This window comes from Oncorhynchus mykiss, chromosome 18 (genome assembly GCF_013265735.2).
Source record: "Oncorhynchus mykiss isolate Arlee chromosome 18, USDA_OmykA_1.1, whole genome shotgun sequence".
Taxonomy (NCBI): Eukaryota; Metazoa; Chordata; class Actinopteri; order Salmoniformes; family Salmonidae; genus Oncorhynchus; species Oncorhynchus mykiss.
In genome coordinates, this window is record NC_048582.1 from 9,479,099 (window position 1) to 9,501,315 (window position 22,217).

The following is a 22,217-nucleotide window of genomic DNA, read 5'->3' on the forward strand; positions in this document are numbered from 1 at the left end:
ATTGGAGCTTGCCTGGAGGGTTGTTAACACAGTGTCCAAAGAAGGGCCAGAAGTATACAGAATGGTGTCGTCTGCGTAGAGGTGGATAAGAGACTCACCAGCAGCAAGAGCGACCTCATTGATGTATACAGAGAAGAGAGTCGGTCCAAGAATTGAACCCTGTGGCACCCCCATAGAGACTGCCAGAGGTCCGGACAGCAGACCCTCCGATTTGACACACTGAACTCTATCAGAGAAGTAGTTGGTGAACCAGGCGAGGCAATCATTTGAGAAACCAAGGCTGTCGAGTCTGCCGATGAGGATGTGGGGATTGACAGAGTCGAAAGTCTTGGCCAGATCAATGAATACGGCTGCACAGTAATGTTTCTTATCGATGGCGGTTATGATATCGTTTAGGACCTTGAGCGTGGCTGAGGTGCACCCATGTATGTCTAAACCCTCTGTCTATTTCTACAATTTCTCTTCTTAAGATCTGTTTTTACACCTAACCCTAAGCACACTGCTAACCTTATGTCTAAACCTAACCTTACATTAAGATAATAAAACACATTTTTGTTTTCTTTATTTTTATATTTTTTACAATATAGCCAATTTCGACTCCGTGGCTGTGTTAACTAGTGACAACCGAGTTCCTTCAGCTTTCTACTCACAGAGAGCAGAGGCAGGGGCAGAAGGGTTTAAAGTATGTTTTCTCATGACCCACTCATGATAAATTATACTTCAAAACCATTCTTCTTGAGAAAAGGTATTATGGTGTGTAGATAATTAGATTTCTGCCTGATGTTAACTAAAATGCCGTGAAATAGTTTTTAGTTGCAAGGTAGACATGAGCCATAAGGATGAAAATAATGAAAAATGCAGCAAACGCTCAAACTTGAAGCATATTGATAAAACCATGTCTATGTATTCATTCATCTACACAGTTATTCCTTTATTTCATTATGTTTGGTTTGGCTCTACCCTCTGCTTTGTCTGTTTCAGCCTGTTGACCACGTGTCTGGTCTGCTGAAGGGCCTGGCTGGGGCCACTGTGACCTGCTGCTTCTGGGTTTTGGGGTTTCTGATTGGGGCGACCCGGTCGGGGAACAGGTCCTGTATCACACTGTGTTTGTAGTCTTTCCAGCGGCTGTGTTCCAGGAACACAGTGCACAGCTCGTCGTCGCTACACAGGAAGACAACACAAACGCGGTCATAATAATATGCCATTCAGCAGACACTCTTTTCCAAAGCGACTTCCAGTAATGTGTACATTCTCCCTAGCTAGATCTGAGAGGATTAGATAGGTATAAGCAATACAGTGAAAGTTCCACCTTGCCCTCTGTGGATTGCTTGCCTCACACCTATCTAGTCCTGAGTCGTCTTAGATCTACACAAACACCTAGAGGGTAGGGGCTAGTGGTTGTCTTGCATGAATTGCACCAGTAAGGGCAGCCCATCTGAACTGGTATCCATAAGTCTCACCTTGGGTAGGTTTTCTGCAGGGCCTCCAGCTTCTTCATGGTGGTGTTGTCCACCAGCTTGTCAAAGCGAGTCTTCTCCACCCGCAGGATCTCCACGCTCTGGCTGACCAGAGTGAACCTGCGACAGTCTCTCTGCTTCGACGGCATCAGGTACTGGTTCAGACCCTGAACCACACCACACAGCAGATACACGGAACCGTAGAGTTAGAAAACACTAGAGGAAGAGTTTAAGGAAGTGATTACAACTCAGAACACAGCATGCCATGGATGTCATATTATCATGTTATTACATGGTCATCCATGCTGAACACAAGGCACAAGTACCATACAGGTTTCTTCCAGTGTTGATGTGGGTAATGTCTGGACCTTAGGGCTACGTACAAATGTGCCGCTCTGATGAAGGGTGTCGATCAGGAAACAGGCGCTGGTGGGCAAGTCTGCAGGAAGTCCTCTGGGAGGACGTGGAGGATTATTGAGGAGGACTTTGTGTTTTATGACACTGAGGAAGAGTAGAACAGACAGACACAACTTATCACCGGGCAGCGAACTAACTGGACACAGCTGAGATGCAGCGATGTCACTGATGTGTGGTACATCCAGGTCAGTTACATTACCTTCCTGGTTGGTTTGTCAGCTCGCCTTTGAATCCATGTGTTGGCAAACATGTACCTCTGCTTACTGAGAGAGAGGAAGAGGGAGAGAGAGAGAAAGAGAGACAGACATAGACAGAGAGATGGAGAGAGAAAGAGAGAGAGATAATGTTTTTAGCTTTTATTGTTCTTCAACATGTCATTACACAAATGTTATAATCTTACTCAAAACTCAATATAAACAACAGACACCTTTTTTAAAATAAAATAAGTGTTATTCTGGTTGCTATAGGATACAGGGAAAACTGAGTTTGCCTAGAACTGAATGCTGAAATGTGAACTGTGTATATTGTATGCATATTTATTGTGTCTTCACATTACAGTAGGATTGTATTATAAACACGTGCCAGTACCTGAGTCTGCATACTGTTTTAGGAGGCGTTGGTAGGTACTGCAGGAGGTAAGGTCCACCACTCTCAACACGTCACATTGGCCCTGTAATGGAAATATTTCATCTCAAACATCTCTGCCTGCAACTACATTACCCAACATTCCCCACATGCACTGTAGGCCTACAACTTTGTCCTCCAGTTACCTTGCCAATGAAAATGATGTTGCCCATGTCGTTGGTGTCCTTGACGACCACGTGGCCGTATCGAAATTGCTCGGCCTTGGAATGGTCAGCCATCTGTTCAATGAGAGAGTATGACCAGGAGGACACTAGCTGGAGTGACCTGGGAGAGAAGGGGCACAAGGTGAATAGTTGCAAAGAGGGGCAATGTGACTCACGGTGAATGAGAGTTAGAAACACCGTTTGTAGTGGGAGTTCAAGGTGCAGCACCTCAAAGACAGGTTTGTAGCAGGAATTCAGGGAGGCCTTCGCTCTTCAGTAGGAAAGTAGGAGTGGTGCTCTGCTCAACAAAGACACGTTTGTGGCGGAAATTCAGGTAGGCCTTCGCTCTTCAGTAGGAAAGTAGGAGTGGTGCTCTGCTCAACAAAGACAGGTTTGTAGGGGGAATTCAGGGAGGCCTTCGCTCTTCAGTAGGAAAGTAGGAGTGGTGCTCTGCTCAACAAAGACAGGTTTGTAGGGGGTATATATTCAGATACTAAAACTCATCTCTGGCTGCAGAATCTCACCGGAAGAATCTGAAGCGATAGTCAAACTCCCTCTTGAGCTCTACGTCCATCTTGTTAGCGAAGAAGTCTTCCTTGTCGACCACCATGAGTTCCGTCTCCTCCATGCACACCACAGTGGCATTCCTCCTCAGCGTTTTGATCAAGGCCACATCCTGACAGACAACAGTTACAGACCATTAATAGTCAGAACAGTCAAACCCACACGATTGCGCCAGTAGCCTAGCTACAGTCAGGTTTGCTATTTCATGTGGTTGAAGCTACTCGTCTGCGTTGCCCATCAGGCTTTGAATGTATGTGAGTTGTGACGTTCGCAAGAGCCCAGATATATTTTTCCTAAACACTAAACAATATCACTACTATTCTCACCACTACTACCTCCACTATCACTACTTCGACTATTGATAATGATATTGCATCTTAAAAAAATTGCTTCTACTAAAACACAGAATTGTGAGGCCTCACCCCGAAGCTCATGCCCTTCTTGATGAGGATGGGCTCCTTATCCACGAAGGCACTGCTACCGTCGTTGTCCTTGGTGACGGCCAGGAGCCCAGAGAACACAAAGTAGAAGCTGTGTCCCCAATGGCCCTTCTTAATGACCACTCTGCGCCGCTCCAACCTGCAGGCATAGCCGCGCGGGGTGATTGGTAACTCTTTATTTGGTATTTATTAGGATCCTCATTAGCTGTTGTAAAAGCAGCAGCTACTCTTCCTGGAGTCCCCACAAACCATGGAACATAATACAGAACATTAGACAAGAACAAACTTGTAAAGCATTAGAATGCCCTTGTAAACATATTTGTAGTACCTTACGCAGTCATAGTTAAATATAACTGCTGTGATAGGTCTATATTATGGCTTCTTGTTGTGCGTTAATGCTTGTACTCCTGTGTCCGTGGGAATCAGGGCTATCGCTCAACGCAAGCCATTTCGATCTACGGTGTCCACAGATCGATTTATGATCTAAAATGTGGGTCGGAACCAGTACCAGAACTGCGCAGGTCCCCTAAGCCGAAGGGGACTTTACATCTAAGTGGTTAATGCTTTATTGTACAGTTAAGTATAACGCTCTATGACTGCATCTATAAAGTCCTATGAATGTTTATAAGGCAATATAACACTTCACAAGAAGCCCCTTCAACTAAAGTGTTACCGGACTATTATAGCCTACCAGTAGGTCAATGGCAGCTATACAGGCCAGCAAAGCCCAGTACAGACTAGTAAAACAAGGGTTGTGTATATTTGACACTAAAAGAAACAAACTGACTGAAACAAGGAGGGACTATACTAGCTAGACATTTTCCATTGCGTTCCCTACTAATGTTTTCACTCAGGCCCCCCTTCCATGCAGAAGACACATTTCAGTTGAAGGCATTCAGTTGTACAACTGACTAGGTACCCCCTTTCCCTTTCCTTTCCAGCATTGGGGAACATCCGTGGGCCTCCCTGTGCACGCCATGTCTATTTCCATGGGCACAAGCACTGATCATGACATCAACTGTTCACACCCTTCTTGTTGGTGGAGAGAATGTTGCAGGTTTAAAGCTCATTTCCTGCAATTCTATACATTTCGCCATGTCTAATGTGTATTCATGTGATATTTGAGAGACATGAACATTACTACAAAATCTACGGGCTAAAAAACATTAGCTGACATGAGCTAGTTTCTGACAAGTTATAAATAGCTCCCTAAGGTCTGCAATGACTGACATGACAAGAGAAATGACACCTTTTGCATTCTACTATTACAACTTTCAAGAGTAAGTTTGAAGCCGGACTGAGTTCCTTAATTTAAAAAAAAATATGTTTGGGAACCACTACCCTAAGGAACCCAAGTGATTGACAGGGGATTGACCTCTAACCTCTGATAGCGAACCACCCTGGCCAGAAGGAGTTGCAAGGTTCCACTGTAGCGACGGAACATGCTCACAGAGCTCAGCATGTTGTGAACCAGCAACACCTCCGACTCAGAACGCTCCTCCGGGCACTTCCGCATAATCTCCACCAGCAGGACAGGGATCCGGTCCTGGAATGTTCCAGACATAACGCTCACACACGTATACAAGCACACATATGCTCACACACATTCACACATAGCATTCACGCTCAGACAGAGACACACACACACACCTACGCTCACACACCTACACACACAGCTTTCCCGCACACCGACAGAGACACACACGCACATAGCATTCACGCTCACAGACAGAGACACACACGCACATAGCATTCACGCTCACAGACAGAGACACACACGCACATAGCATTCACGCACACAGACAGAGACACACACGCACATAGCATTCACGCACACAGACAGAGACACACACGCACATAGCATTCACGCACACAGACAGAGACACACACGCACATAGCATTCACGCACACAGACAGAGACACACACGCACATAGCATTCACGCTCACAGACAGAGACACACACGCACATAGCATTCACGCTCACAGACAGAGACACACACACAAACGTACGCTCAAACACATACACACAAAGCTTTCACTCACACAGACGGAGACAAAGACACACACACCAACACAGGCAGACACACACACCAAGGAGAACAGCGTTCCTTCCAGTCATAAGCACAGTGTGGTCATACCCAGCATAGGTCTTCTAAATCCATACGGTATCGTTACCTCTTTCACTTTGAAGTGGTTCAGGTCAAACACCAGACTTTTACCCTGCAGGAACAGAAATCACTGTTGACTTTCCAGTCTTTCTGGATATCAAAACTGTAGCTTCTTTCTCAATCTCCCATCAAGACCGCTATATAAACCTGGTGGCCCGTTAGTCCAGCAAAACACAGCACCTTATCACTTCCCCTTAACAGTAGCACTCTCCTACAAACACACACACACGACGCACCGTTCCACCGGCCGGCTGGTTGGTGATGGTCTCCCGGAAGTTGAACTCCATGAATTGGCGATAGTTGGAACGGGACATGAAGTAGCGGCAGAAGCGAGTCATCAGGATGACGCTGCGCACCGCCCACTTAAAGCCCAGCTTGCCCCGGCATGGAGCAGCCTGCACTGGGGACGAAAATAACATCTCCGCTGCCTGCTGGAAATGTAAAACCGCCGATGACTAGAGAAGGGAGGGAAGAACGGAGAGAGGGAGGGAGACAGAGAGGTCAATACATGGACTGGCTAGAGAAGGGAGGGAGACAGAGAGGTCAATACATGGACTGGCTAGAGGAGGGAGACAGAGAGGTCAATACATGGACTGGCTAGAGAAGGGAGACAGAGAGCTCAATACATGGACTGGCTAGAGAAGGGAGGGAGACAGAGAGGTCAATACATGGACTGGCTAGAGGAGGGAGACAGAGAGGTCAATACATGGACTGGCTAGAGGAGGGAGACAGAGAGCTCAATACATGGACTGGCTAGAGAAGGGAGGGAGACAGAGAGGTCAATACATGGACTGGCTAGAGGAGGGAGACAGAGAGGTCAATGCATGGACTGGCTAGAGGAGGGAGAGAGAGAGGTCAATACATGGACTGTAAGGTCATTGGCATTGTCCCTACATCTCCTAAACACCCATGGTCAGAGGACACAGGTTGGACTGAACTATGAACTAGAGTGGCATACATAACAGTACATGCCGTTGATAAGGGGGGAGGGGTTTATGTGGCCAGACCTGAAGGCCTAAACGTGAACTAAGAGAGCCTATGGAGAGCCCTGTTACCATAGCAATACAACTAAGATGGTATAATAATAATGGCTGACAGTTTGTGCTTGCAGTCTCTAACAAATATTCCTATCTAGCTTTCTATATCTATGCACATTACCACATCCTTGAGGTCCGTCTTGGCCTCCTTCGCAGCTGCTGGAAACAGAATGAGATGCTGATCAAATGAACTAATAGCCCTCACCAGGACAAAATGATAGACATACCGGTGGTGAGCATGTTTCTAAGCCACAGCATTTTTGTAGTGACTAAGATGTCAATTAAGAAACAATGTGGTTTTACCTTTCTCTGCTTTCTCTCCTGTCTCCATTGTCCAATGGTGTCAGGTGTTAGTTGTTTATTTTTGAGATATGGACTCCACCCACTAGAGAGGTTCCTCTGTGACATCACAGGGTGTATTTTATCACAGCGTCTCAGCCAGGACAGTGGTTGTGGAGGTGTCTTCTGAATCCCCCTGGAGAAAGGCCAAGTCCCCCCAGTGGTATACATACCCCAGGTTGACAACCACAGCGCTAGTCCATATTTTAGGCATAGACTATTCAGTGATGTAGCTATGAATGGGTAGAAGTCAAACCTAACCACTGACACAGGGTCAGATATTAGTTAATCCCCCTAAAGGTTAAGTAGGATAATCTGATCTTAGATCTGTGGTTGGGGGAACTTCTACCTCAAGCAATGCAGTCCTAAACACATTATTGCCAAAAACCACCAATCCCAATGTCAACCTGACCTAACCCTTCAATAACCCCTTATACAGCTTTCTGCTTATTCAGGCTTTAACAGAGACTTCAGAAAGACCAAACAGAACTTCCAAAGACAAGAAAAAATGGGCCATTGTTTTAGAAAAATGGATAATGAATATATTTATAACACTTCTATAAGGCTCATACAGCTATAACATGTTTGATATGCACTGATACATAACATGTCTCTCATACACATAATCATCAATCACAGAATAAAACACATAAAGGTATCATAAACAGTTCACAGATTTCATTAAAACGATACAATTGAGGACCCTCCCATACGTTTATTATGACTAGAAGGAAGTGTATAGGGTAGCTGCATCTCAAACCACAGTAGTGGTCGTGTTATAGTTCTTATTTGATCACAGGGATTTCACTGGTTGTACAGGGGAGGCATAGCAGCCTGGTCAATCAGACGGACTGCTGAACTCACGTTTAGTTTCACTTCGGGAATGTGAGCTATCGCGAGATCAGGCTGGTTTCACAAGACAAGAGGGATAACCATAGAACTTCCACTAACACACTAGCTATTCTCGTACCGTCTCTGCTCACACACTTATACACACTTATTATACCCTCTCCAACTCCATAACATATCTATTATCTATTATCTTCCTCTTCAAACCCTGACACATTATTATCTATGCCCTTTCACAGTCTAATAGCCTAAAATAGTTCACATTACTGTTTGTAGTACGATCCATATGAGTCCAGTGATAGGTCTTTAAACTGGCATAGGGGGTGTGTCCTCACTGTCCTGCAACGTCATTGGTTGTCATTGTCGTTGACCGGCAGCCACACCCATGGCACAGAGATCCTCATTGGATGGTCCAGGCAGAGCAGCTTCAATAATCCTGCCCTCCAATTCCAGCAGCTGGCCTATCTAAGGGGAAATGGCTCATTTCTGCCTCCAGGACAAGACTCAAGACAATAAACATCCACCTGCAGAACCTTATTTGAGTTCCAAAACAAACATAGAAAAGCATAGAAAACTTGTAGAAAGGCTCAGAGTGGTGGGTAGGACAGGTCCAATCAGAGCACAGTAGAAAGGCTCAGAGTGGTGGGTAGGACAGGTCCAATCAGAGCACAGTAGAAAGGCTCAGAGTGGTGGGTAGGACAGGTCCAATCAAAGCACAGTAGAAAGGCTCAGAGTGGTGGGTAGGACAGGTCCAATCAGAGCACAGTAGAAAGGCTCAGAGTGGTAGGTAGGACAGGTCCAATCAAAGCACAGTAGAAAGGCTCAGAGTGGTGGGTAGGACAGGTCCAATCAAAGCACAGTAGAAAGGCTCAGAGTGGTGGGTAGGACAGGTCCAATCAGAGCACAGTAGAAAGGCTCAGAGTGGTGGGTAGGACAGGTCCAATCAAAGCACAGTAGAACGGCTCAGAGTGGTGGGTAGGACAGGTCCAATCAGAGCACAGTAGAAAGGTTTGGGCTCACTGTTTTTTTGATCGTTTTGATTGTCTTGAGTTAGGCTTGGTTGTCAGGTTTTGGGATGTTGGGGGGCAGAGGTGGAAGGGGGCAGGGAGGAGGGTTAGGAGAAGTCCCACACCTCCTCTGTGGAGTGAGCGATGGCGGAGGTGGGGGGGTGGCAGGACGGGGTAGGGGAGCAGGACACATGGGGGTCATCGGGGCTGGAAACTCCAAGGGGCACCGCGGGGTACATGAGACTAAGGAAGGAGTCCCGGGTATGATGCCTTTTCACCTGTCATACAGTCCACAGAAAAATACATGAATACGAAGTCAGCCACACCGTGCCACAGAATGGAATCCAGTCCAAAACACAACCTTTTGATGATGATGAGACCTACCTGTTTGAAGAAGGCATGGGTCAACAGTGTAGAAGCAGAGGGTCTATGGAAAACCAAAACAGGACAAAGTCACACCATGCCTTAATGTCCCACAACACTGTCATATCTAGCAGTCATACCGTGCCTTAATGTCCCACAACACTGTCATATCTAGCAGTCACACCGTGCCTTAATGTCCCACAACACTGTCATATCTAGCAGTCACACCGTGCCTTAAATGTCCCACAACACTGTCATATCTAGCAGTCACACCATGCCTTAATGTCCCACAACACTGTCATATCTAGCAGTCACACCGTGCCTTAATGTCCCACAACACTGTCATATCTAGCAGTCACACCGTGCCTTAATGTCCCACAACACTGTCATATCTAGCAGTCACACCGTGCCTTAATGTCCCACAACACTGTCATATCTAGCAGTCACACCGTGCCTTAATGTCCCACAACACTGTCATATCTAGCAGTCACACCATGCCTTAATGTCCCACAACACTGTCATATCTAGCAGTCACACCATGCCTTAATGTCCCACAACACTGTCATATCTAGCAGTCACACCATGCATTAATGTCCCACAACACTGTCATATCTAGCAGTCACACCATGCCTTAATGTCCCACAACACTGTCATATCTAGCAGTCACACCATGCCTTAATGTCCCACAACACTGTCATATCTAGCAGTCACACCGTGCCTTAATGTCCCACAACACAGTCATATCTAGCAGTCACACCGTGCCTTAATGTCCCACAACACTGTCATATCTAGCAGTCACACCATGCCTTACTGTCCCACAACACTGTCATATCTAGCAGTCACACCGTGCCTTAATGTCCCACAACACTGTCATATCTAGCAGTCACACCATGCCTTAATGTCCCACAACACTGTCATATCTAGCAGTCACACCGTGCCTTAATGTCCCACAACACTGTCATATCTAGCAGTCACACCATGCCTTAATGTCCCACAACACTGTCATATCTAGCAGTCACACCGTGCCTTAATGTCCCACAACACAGTCATATCTAGCAGTCACACCGTGCCTTAATGTCCCACAACACTGTCATATCTAGCAGTCACACCATGCCTTACTGTCCCACAACACTGTCATATCTAGCAGTCACACCGTGCCTTAATGTCCCACAACACTGTCATATCTAGCAGTCACACCGTGCCTTAATGTCCCACAACACAGTCATATCTAGCAGTCACACCGTGCCTTAATGTCCCACAACACTGTCATATCTAGCAGTCACACCATGCCTTAATGTCCCACAACACTGTCATATCTAGCAGTCACACCATGCATTAATGTCCCACAACACTGTCATATCTAGCAGTCACACCATGCCTTAATGTCCCACAACACTGTCATATCTAGCAGTCACACCATGCCTTAATGTCCCACAACACTGTCATATCTAGCAGTCACACCGTGCCTTAATGTCCCACAACACAGTCATATCTAGCAGTCACACCGTGCCTTAATGTCCCACAACACTGTCATATCTAGCAGTCACACCATGCCTTACTGTCCCACAACACTGTCATATCTAGCAGTCACACCGTGCCTTAATGTCCCACAACACTGTCATATCTAGCAGTCACACCATGCCTTAATGTCCCACAACACTGTCATATCTAGCAGTCACACCGTGCCTTAATGTCCCACAACACTGTCATATCTAGCAGTCACACCATGCCTTAATGTCCCACAACACTGTCATATCTAGCAGTCACACCGTGCCTTAATGTCCCACAACACAGTCATATCTAGCAGTCACACCGTGCCTTAATGTCCCACAACACTGTCATATCTAGCAGTCACACCATGCCTTACTGTCCCACAACACTGTCATATCTAGCAGTCACACCGTGCCTTAATGTCCCACAACACTGTCATATCTAGCAGTCACACCGTGCCTTAATGTCCCACAACACTGTCATATCTAGCAGTCACACCATGCCTTAATGTCCCACAACACTGTCATATCTAGCAGTCACACCGTGCCTTAATGTCCCACAACACTGTCATATCTAGCAGTCACACCGTGCCTTAATGTCCCACAACACTGTCATATCTAGCAGTCACACCGTGCCTTAATGTCCCACAACACTGTCATATCTAGCAGTCACACCGTGCCTTAATGTCCCACAACACTGTCATATCTAGCAGCACTGGGAATCTCACATATTACACACCTTTCAAAAATGACAGAAATTCAGACAGAACCCAAGAACATTTAAAATTGTTCCTTGAATGAAAGAACCGACTTCAAACGGAGGTACCAGAGCCCCTGTAGAACGTCTGCTGCTCCTGTGTAGAACGTCTGCTGCTCCTGTGTATAACGTCTGCTGCTCCTGTGTATAACGTCTGCTGCCCCTGTGTATAACGTCTGCTGCTCCTGTGTATAACGTCTGCTGCCCCTGTGTATAACGTCTGCTGCTCCTGTATAACGTCTGCTGCCCCTGTGTAGAACGTCTGCTGCTCCTGTGTATAACGTCTGCTGCTCCTGTGTATAACGTCTGCTGCTCCTGTGTATAACGTCTGCTGCTCCTGTGTATAACGTCTGCTGCTCCTGTGTATAACGTCTGCTGCTCCTGTGTATAACGTCTGCTGCCCCTGTGTATAACGTCTGCTGCCCCTGTGTATAACGTCTGCTGCCCCTGTGTATAACGTCTGCTGCTCCTGTGTATAACGTCTGCTGCTCCTGTATAACGTCTGCTGCTCCTGTGTATAACGTCTGCTGCCCCTGTGTATAACGTCTGCTGCTCCTGTATAACGTCTGCTGCTCCTGTGTATAACGTCTGCTGCCCCTGTATAACGTCTGCTGCTCCTGTATAACGTCTGCTGCCCCTGTGTATAACGTCTGCTGCCCCTGTGTATAACGTCTGCTGCCCCTGTGTATAACGTCTGCTGCTCCTGTGTATAACGTCTGCTGCTCCTGTGTATAACGTCTGCTGCCCCTGTGTATAACGTCTGCTGCTCCTGTGTATAATGTCTGCTGCTCCTGTGTATAACGTCTGCTGCCCCTGTGTATAACGTCTGCTGCCCCTGTGTATAACGTCTGCTGCTCCTGTGTATAACGTCTGCTGCTCCTGTGTATAACGTCTGCTGCCCCTGTGTATAACGTCTGCTGCTCCTGTGTATAACGTCTGCTGCTCCTGTGTATAACGTCTGCTGCTCCTGTGTATAACGTCTGCTGCCCCTGTGTAGAACGTCTGCTGCCCCTGTGTATAACGTCTGCTGCTCCTGTGTATAACGTCTGCTGCCCCTGTGTATAACGTCTGCTGCTCCTGTGTAGAACGTCTGCTGCCCCTGTGTATAACGTCTGCTGCCCCTGTGTATAACGTCTGCTGCTCCTGTGTAGAACGTCTGCTGCTCCTGTGTATAACGTCTGCTGCCCCTGTGTGTGTGTGTCTCACCTGCGTTCGGTGTGTGTGATGTTGTGTGTGTGCGTTGCGTTGCGTTCGGTGTGTGTGCACACGTGTATGTCTCACCTGCAGTCGGGCTGCTGTTGCAGACACAGCTGGACCAGGTTGTGCAAGGTGACCGAGTGGTTCTTGGGGGCGGGGCTCTGAGGTCTCTCGGCGGTGGCGGTGCGGGTCAGGCTGCCCGTGGCAACACTCTCCCCGATGCCAGAGTCCACCCCGGAGCGGGACACCTTCAGCCCCCTCAGCTCCCCTATGGGGGAGGGGGCCACGTCCAGCAGGCAGCAGTGGGACCCACGCAGCTTCTGGAGCAGCATCTGGAGGGAGAGACACAGACATATGGACACAGTCACACAGAGGGAGAGAGATGGAGAAAAAACGAGACTCTCATAGACTGAACTATGTTTTGTAATGTATGAGAACAGCCCTAGCGTATGGCATTGTGCTGTATTAATGTAAGGCCCCAGTACCTGTGTAGGGGGCATGTCCTGGAAAGGCACCCTGCCACTGACCAGCTCACAGACTACTATCCCCAGACTGTAGATGTCTGACTTCACCCCATAGCCATGCAGGTCCTGTCGTAGCAGCTCTGGGCTGAGCCAGGGTAGCAGGGCGGGGCTGTGGTGGGGCATGTCGTACACGGTCCTCACCTTCTTCCCATCCCGCATCATACTGTAAACACTGTGAAGCCCCGAGAGGTAGACACGGCCCTCCCCAGACAGCAGGATGTGACTGGCCTTCACTCCCCTGAGAGGAAGAGGAGATGAGCGTTCACTCTCGCCAAATCTTCAGGCTTCTACACAACTACAGTCAACTAACTATCCCTGGCACATTCTACATGTTGAGAGCAACTCCGAGCAACTATGTCCACCTGAGACAGCAAACTAGGCTGATTCTTTCAACAAATCAAATGAAATGTTATTGGTCACAAGCGCCGAATACAACAGGTGTAGACTTTGCCGTGAAGTGCTTACTCACGGGCCCTAGAAGCATTTGCTAAATAGGAAACACATAGTAACACAATAGCGAGGCAGTAAACAAGGAGTACCGGTACCATCTAACAGTTGGATTGGCTGTAGTTGGACAGAAGTGTATCGGTGGTGCTTCCGCCCCTCTCCTCGCCCCAACCTGGGCTCCAACCAGGGACCCTCTGAACACATCAGCAACTGCCACCCATGAAGCATCGTTACCTCTCGCTTGACCGCTAACTAGCGCACCACTAACTAGCTAGCCATTTCACATCGGCTACATGTAGAAGCCTTAAAACGGTCCATATCTCTCCCTTGTCTCCATGGTGTCTTTCCTCCCTCACCTGTGCACGTAGCCCATGAGGTGCAGGTATTGCAGAGCCTTCAGGACTCCGTGGAGGAGGTAAGCGATCAGGGACTCACTCATCCCGTCAGGGAAGAAGGTCCTCAGCAGGCTATCTGCCGAACCTGGGACAGAGAGAGAGAGAGAAGTCGGTAACCATGGTTCCAAATGGTTCGTAATGTTTCTTACAAACATAGGCATTTTTTACCATGTCATTTCTGTACCATAAAAAATCAAGTTCAACCAACTTAACGCTGAGAGAAGGAGCATGGATGAAGAGAGATGGGGGAGTAAGTGTGGGAGAGGGATGGTGAGAGGAAACGAGTGTTAGAAGACGCATGCAGTAGACTGACCGTAGCCCATGAGTGGTGTGAGGACCCAGAGCTGGCAGCAGGAGCTGAAGACCAGGCGAGAGGTCAGCAGGTTGGGGTGGCGGAAAAGCCTGGAGAGAAGAACCTCGTTCTGGGGACACAGCCAGGAAACACTGGGGTCACACAGCCAGGAAACACTGGGGTCACACAGCCAGGAAACACTGGGGTCACACAGACAGGAAACACTGGGGTCACACAGACAGGAAACACTGGGGTCACACAGCCAGGAAACATTGGGGTCACACAGACAGGAAACACTGGGGTCACACAGCCAGGAAACACTGGGGTCACACAGCCAGGAAACACTGGGGTCACACAGCCAGGAAACACTGGGGTCACACAGCCAGGAAACACTGGGGTCACACAGACAGGAAACATTGGGGTCACACAGACAGGAAACACTGGGGTCACACAGCCAGGAAACACTGGGGTCACACAGCCAGGAAACACTTGTGTCACACAGACAGAAACACTGGGGTCACACAGACAGGAAACACTGGGGTCACACAGCCAGGAAACACTGGGGTCACACAGCCAGGAAACACTGGGATCACACAGCCAGGAAACACTGGGGTCACACAGCCAGGAAACACTTGTGTCACACAGACAGAAACACTGGGGTCACACAGACAGGAAACACTGGGGTCACACAGTCAGCCAGGTGGCTTGTACCACTGCCAAGTGCCAACAATGTTATTATGAACAATGACCTAAATGGTCCCTGACCCTGGATCTAGAGAGGAAGAGCGCAGGTTTTTGTTCCAGCCCAATACTAACTCATCTTATTCAAGTAATCGTCCGACTCAACTAACTAAGAAATTGATTAGTTGAATCAGGTGTTTTGAATCAGTTGTGGCTGGAACAAAATATGTATCTTATGACATGAACTTCAATGAAAAGACAAGGTGGGTCGTATCTGTAGGACCTTTAAAACAGTACCGCACCATCAACTGTAGCAGCTCATCCTCAGTACACTCATCCAGGTTGGTGTTCTTGACTGCCACCAGCTGGCGGGAGGGGGTGTGGCGCGCCATGCGCACCTGGCTCAGGTTGTTGAAGCCTTTCCCTGGGAACACGGTTTGGTAATAAATATTAAGACATGTTGAAACACGTTCAACTCTGAAAATGCTTCATTCTCAGGTACTGTGTGGTTAGTATGGTCTTCAATAATCCAGGGAGATTTGTGAACTAATATTTTGAATTGGCCAGTTTATTCAACAGCTGTGCCAAAAGGTAATAGACTACGTGTCACATAAAATGTCCACACTACAAACGCTTTATTCTCGGGCTATGTGTAGTATGGGACTTGGTCAGTGAAATTGTAAACAATGCTTTTGGATTAGCTATTCTATTCAACAGTAACATGCTAAAAGGAAATATGCTTTGTATTTGTCAGAGGAGATATTACTCTCCAGGCAACAACTATGTAGTGAAAGGACTTGTCTTTCTGGGTTGTAGTGATGAGTTGATTTGTGACCAATGGTATGCTCACCCAGCTCTGACAGCAGCTGGTAGTGGGCGGAGTTAGCAGAGAGCGCTGTGATGTCATCGCTGCCTGCACCACCCCAGGCGAAAGTGCATTCTGAGACGTCGGAGCTCTGTGAAGAATCAAACACACACGTACTCACACACAACCCTGAAATGTATCAGCAGCATATTTAATTCGATCACAGAACATGTAGTAACAACATGGCAATAGTATAAAACATGTTGTAGTTGGTCACAATAATAACCTTCTTTACCTAGATGAGGGATAGTTCACCCAAAGGAACTGTTTTTCTTACCCTGAAGGCAATCTACAAATACAGTCTACGAGTGCTTTAGTATAGCATGGTATGTTTAACTAACATGAAATGGGCCCATTTAGCAGAGAAGAGGAAGCAGAATGAGGGTGAGTGAGTGTTGCCTTTGAGCCTGAAGAGGTCAAAGTACTATGGTGTTGTGGTGATGACCAACCAGTGGCTGCCACAGGGGGGCCCTGTGGTGTTAAGCTACACAGGGTAATGCTGGGGTGGGGGTAGTTTCACTGGGGCCGGTGTTGGGGGGAGGGAGAGGCTGTAAAGTACTTTGTGTTAAGGGGTCAGGGCCGAGCACAGACCTTTCAGGGGGCCGATGCTTAAACTAATTCATATCTCGAAATTCAGAACATACAGCCTTTGTAGCGAACCGTTTTATTTGTTTTAGCAGAGACCTTTTTATTTCTGCAACAACACACTCAATCATCACAAAATGAAAGCTAGTTAGTTACAGTGCCTCCTAAAGACGTGGGGAAAAGGAGGGCTATCAGCTGATCATTCATGTTGATGATTGATGTAAATCTGCTAGCTAGTTAGCAAGATTTGTTTTTATTGATTGTGATTTATCTTAAATGCTCTTAAATATTAACTTCATGATATGAACCTCATCATCCTCTAACTCAAGAGATGTGGTTGGCTGGCTATTGGCTTGTGTGGATATTTTAGTATCACCTGGTGGTTAACTAGAGTCTTAATCTCATGACTCTGGATCAGAACGTTGTGAGGAGGACACTAGTGTTTTATTTTAACCCTATCTAAACCTTAACCCTTAGCTTAACCATTCAGAATGAGTGTCTAACCTTAACCCTTAGCTTAACCATTCAGAATGAGTGTCTAACCTTAACTCTTACCTTAACCAATCAGAATGAGTGTCTAACCTTAACCCTTAGCTTAACCATTCAGAATGAGTGCCTAAACAATGTCTTAACCCGATCCAAAACCTTAACCCTTAATCTTCTAAATTTGACGTTTGGAGCAATTTCGAAATGTGATGTTTGGAGAAATAGAACGATACCTAGCATGAGGAGTCAACCCAGAGTATAAAAAGCACTTTGAAATGTGTCGTTTGGAGCAACTTCGAAATGTGACGTTTAGATAAATGTAAATAAACATCTGATTCTGCAGTGAGACTGTGAGAGCTTGTTGCGAGCTTAGACTACCTGTGACGCTGCTGCCAACTGAGGAAGGGATGTCGGGTCGGGGGGAGGGTCGTTGATGCAGCCGCTCCTCTCTCTGTGCTCTGTGTATCAGCCAATGTAACAGTGTTCCTTCCGTCCCTCTCCTCGCCCCTCTACCTGGCCTCAAACCAGGGGTAACAGTGTTCCTTCCGTCCCTCTCCTCGCCCCTACCTGGCCTCGAACCAGGGGTAACAGTGTTCCTTCCGTCCCTCTCCTCGTCCCTAACTGGCCTCGAACCAGGGACCCTCTGCACCCATCGAAAACAGTCACCCTCAAAGCAACGTTACCCATCGCTCCACAAAAGCCTTGCAGAGCAAGGGAAACAATTACTTCAAGGTCTCAGAGCGAGTGATGTCACCAACAGGGCTGACCAACAGGAGCAACCAACAGGGCTGACCAACAGGAGCAACCAACAGGGCTGACCAACAGGGCTGACCAACAGAGCTGACCAACAGGGCTGACCAACAGGGCTATCCAACAGGGCTGACCAACAGAGCTGACCAACAGGGCTATCCAACAGGAGCAACCAACAGGGCTAACCAACAGGGCTGACCAACAGGGCTGACCAACAGGGCTGACCAACAGGAGCAACCAACAGGGCTGACCAACAGGAGCAACCAACAGGGCTGACCAACAGGGCTGACCAACAGGGCTGACCAACAGGGCTGACCAACAGGAGCAACCAACAGGGCTGACCAACAGGGCTGACCAAGAGAGCTGACCAAGAGGGCTGACCAACAGGGCTGACCAACAGGAGCAACCAACAGGGCTGACCAACAGGGCTGACCAACAGGGCTGACCAAAAGGGCTGACCAACAGGAGCAACCAACAGGGCTGACCAAAGGAGCTGACCAAGAGAGCTGACCAACAGGGCTAACCAACAGGGCTGACCAACAGGGCTGACCAACAGGAGCAACCAACAGGGCTGACCAACAGGGCTGACCAACAGGAGCAACCAACAGGGCTGACCAACAGGAGCAACCAACAGAGCTGACCAACAGGGCTGACCAACAGGGCTGACCAACAGAGCCGACCAACAGGGCTGACCAACAGGGCTGACCAACAGGGCTGACCAACAGGGCTATCCAACAGGGCTGACCAACAGAGCTGACCAACAGGGCTGACCAACAGGGCTATCCAACAGGGCTGACCAACAGAGCTGACCAACAGGGCTATCCAACAGGAGCAACCAACAGAGCTGACCAACAGGGCTGACCAACAGAGCCGACCAACAGGGCTATCCAACAGGGCTGACCAAGAGAGCTGACCAAGAGGGCTGACCAACAGGGCTGACCAAAGGAGCTGACCAACAGGAGCAACCAACAGGGCTGACCAACAGAGCTAACCAACAGGAGCAACCAACAGAGCTGACCAACAGGGCTTACCAACAGGGCTGACCAACAGGGCTGACCAACAGGGCTGCCCAACAGGGCTAATCAACAGGGCTGACCAACAGGGCTGCCCAACAGGGCTGCCCAACAGGGCTGACCAACAGGGCTGACCAACAGAGCTGACCAACAGGGCTGACCAACAGGGCTGCCCAACAGGGCTGACCAACAGGGCTGACCAACAGAGCTGACCAACAGGGCTAACCAACAGGAGCAACCAACAGGAGCAGCCAACAGGTCTGATCAACAGGAGCAACCAACAGACAACATCACAACGACTTGTGGGCAATCGGTTCAGAACAACAATGACCAAAACTTTTACAAAAAAATGTATATATACACACCACCACACAAAAGGGCACTTGGCGAGTGGGAGGGCAAAGTGCTGGGCACAGGTTGACTCCCATCTGTGCACATGCCTGGGTGGGATGCTGTGGCAGTTAGCTCCAGGGTGAGCTGACACAGCAGCTATGAAAAAGGCATGAATAGCTTTGGTTCACTTATAGGCTATGTAATGTTCTAGCGATCTGGTCAGTGGCTGGCAGCCCTATTATGTGGTAGGTTACATGCAGCTCTACCATCACATAGACAGGACCCGGAACTGTCCGAAGTTGTCCTAGTGGTCCTTTTTGACCTCTGACCTGATAGAATAGGACTAGGCTGACCACACCATAAAGACAAGGCCGGGTGGGCTTCAGTGCTCCGATTGGATGCTAAAAGAGTGGACACAGCACTGTACTGACCAGGTATTGGTGGCTGACGTCCTCATACTGGTCCTCTATGCTGATTGGCTGGACCTGAGTGGGGGAGATGCAGGAGCAGTCCTGGGGAAGAGGGGAGGAGGGAGGAGGGGGTGAGACATGCTCCCGGAGGAGAGGAGAATAGAGGAGAGGAGTGAGACGGTCCAATAGGGAAGGAGGGAGGAGAGGACAGGCATGCCGTCATGCCCTTATAAGGAGATAAGGAGGGACTTAGGAGGACAATACTGAAGAGATACTTTTGGAGCATCAAGGTTGGAGCCAATGTGGAAAACAACAGTGTTTGTGGAGGAAGACATGTAGTGCATGTCCATGAAGTGACTGCTACTTTAGAAAGAGACAGTTGATGACAGGGTTAGCAGCAGATTGGTACCCATGATATAACCTACAGGGAAAGGTAATGGCAATATGCATGGATAATGAGATGGGTCTTATGAATGAACCCTGATAAAGAAAGCATGAGTTCTAGGATTGGAGCATGGCCAGATCAATGTGCTATGAGAGAGAAACACTGCACACCTGGAGGAGACGCTGGCTCATTAGATCATCATCATCATCATCATCATCATCAACAACCTCTTTAGATAAATCAGTGTCATGATCGGCTAAACATCAAAGCCATGCTGATTAGAATAAATATCCCTTACCAAGAAAGACATGGATTTCTCTTCGTGGGGGTGTAGCGCTTCACGCGATGGCATTTATCCGCTCCACGACCACAGCACGCGCTGTACAATGAGAGCGATGGAGAGAGAGAGAGAGAGAGAGAGGGAGGGAGAGGGAGAGAGAGAATGAGCAAGAGGAGAAATACATGGTAACATGAGAGACTTAGTTAGGATTCAACCTGAGAGACAGCCTCCCCCATGGGGCGTCTGTATGTCCATACAGTTTACCTGGCTGTACTCTGCCGGGTTCAGATTCCACTGCGTTGGCATCTGGCTTCATCACTTCATGCAAAACACTGCTCCACGTTCTTGAAAAACATCAAACAAAATGATTGATGATTAAATAAGCAATAATAGCCCCAGCAGGGATTTTGTGCTGAACGCATGCTGTTGTAAAAAAATACATTTTCACGGAGGTATCAAAATGTCCCGACAAAAATAACTATGCCAGTCGGTGACCACAAAATACTGAGATTAAAACACGCATTACGTGACTGTTTGGTGCGCAATAGCCCGATTCACATCGGTATTCGTTACATTTTCGTGATACGGAATCATTGTAGCCACATCTGAATGTAAGCATCTGAAATGCATGTGGTCCATCGCTTTGGCTGTAGCTAAGTGCCTCGATGGATATTTTCTCCCGGTCTCTCCTGCCACAGCATGAATGGGAAGGGGACTTTGAGGACAGTGCGTCGTCGTGTCCCATTCTATGAGCGCGCGAACTAATGATGAGTCCTTGGTCCCTGACCGTTATTGTTCTTTATAGGTCGTCGCTGCCATCTACCCACCATTGTGAAAGCTGTAAGTCTTTAACAACCCTATATAGTGACAGTTCTTGCCTGTTGTTTTTGGGGAATTATTTAGCTTTTAACCGATATTCTATTGTATTGTATTCCAGTCTATTCTGTTCTATTCTAGCTATTTTATTATAATCTACTGACAGACACCCTACTAGGGGGGGTTAAATGGTTGAATCAACGTTGTTTCCACGTCATAAAATAATAATATGTAATGGCGTTGAATCAGCGTGGGGAAATGATTGGATGTGCCAAAAGTCATCAACATAAGGCAATTTCGTATTTTTTAAATCAGATGATGTGGTGACATTGTTGTTGATTTCCCGTTGATTTCACGTTAGTTGACAACTCAACAAAATGTAAATCAAAACGACGTTGAACTGATGTCTGTGTCCAGTGGAACGGGCCCAACACTGTAGCAGAGAAAGAGGTTGTCCTCTCTGATTGCAACCGACACATGTTTAGTACATGTTTCCATATAACCACGTAAAAAAAAAGATCCCATAATTAACATAATCACATCATTTGTGGATGCAGGATTGCATATGACTGCAATGAGTTTACTCACACTGAAAATCAGTTTATGAAATATTTATGCCCAATCATAACAAAATCAGGCTGGGTTTTTTAACCAACTTTCTCTTGCTCTGAATGCGAAACAAACTTGAACAAACTAAGCATGATATGAGGAAGCTTACAACTCGAAACTTAAACATTTATAACTTGGCAAAGTTAAGACTTATGACAACGCAAAATATGACGTAATGTACAAGTTGTGCGTACAGACACTGTTTTGACTGAAGATAATAAAATATTTTCAAGATGTAATGGAATGAAATAGAAACAAATTGCGATGCGTTATACACACTGTTAAAACAAATGTATATTGTTGAGAGTACGAAGTTTGAAACTTATAGTTAATGGCAACAACATACTTCACCTATGTTGTTGCTCTCCCCTCAGATGATTTGACGTAATGACGTAGACACTAAACTTGCGAGAACCTGATAAAAGTTTGGATATTATTGTTATACATTTAATTTTCATATGTGAACAGCACT

At 47.4% G+C, this 22,217-nt stretch overlaps 2 protein-coding genes across 7 annotated transcripts; both read right to left on the bottom strand.

Annotated features, from left to right (window-relative positions):
* Positions 1–977: 977 nt before the first annotated feature.
* Positions 978–6,254, bottom strand: LOC110495569 (cyclic nucleotide-binding domain-containing protein 2). Its single transcript, XM_036951404.1, has 11 exons — positions 6,072–6,254; positions 5,843–5,887; positions 5,049–5,212; positions 3,649–3,805; positions 3,187–3,338; positions 2,645–2,783; positions 2,463–2,544; positions 2,074–2,137; positions 1,841–1,958; positions 1,461–1,624; positions 978–1,161 (listed from the first exon to the last, which is right to left on the bottom strand). The coding sequence occupies exons 1-11, from the start codon at positions 6,252–6,254 to the stop codon at positions 978–980; spliced, it is 1,452 nt and encodes a 483-aa protein (XP_036807299.1).
* A 1,489-nt stretch (positions 6,255–7,743) lies between these two features.
* On the bottom strand, positions 7,744–22,142 carry LOC110495556 (STE20-related kinase adapter protein beta). 6 transcript variants are annotated; one of them, XM_036951741.1, is made up of 12 exons: positions 22,092–22,142; positions 20,585–20,664; positions 20,339–20,419; positions 19,677–19,757; positions 16,064–16,169; positions 15,516–15,637; positions 14,554–14,662; positions 14,202–14,325; positions 13,360–13,636; positions 12,959–13,206; positions 9,452–9,494; positions 7,744–9,345 (listed from the first exon to the last, which is right to left on the bottom strand). In XM_036951741.1, exons 3-12 carry the CDS (start codon positions 20,390–20,392, stop codon positions 9,175–9,177), a joined length of 1,335 nt encoding a protein of 444 aa, XP_036807636.1. In that variant the 5' UTR covers positions 20,393–20,419; positions 20,585–20,664; positions 22,092–22,142; the 3' UTR covers positions 7,744–9,174. The 6 variants fall into 6 exon arrangements, with proteins under 6 accessions (XP_036807636.1, XP_036807637.1, XP_036807632.1 ...); XM_036951737.1 differs by lacking the exon at positions 7,744–9,345 and adding an exon at positions 11,747–12,725 and having other exon boundaries at positions 9,385–9,494; positions 13,045–13,206; XM_036951739.1 differs by lacking the exon at positions 7,744–9,345 and adding an exon at positions 11,732–12,725 and having other exon boundaries at positions 13,045–13,206.
* Positions 22,143–22,217: the final 75 nt, after the last annotated feature.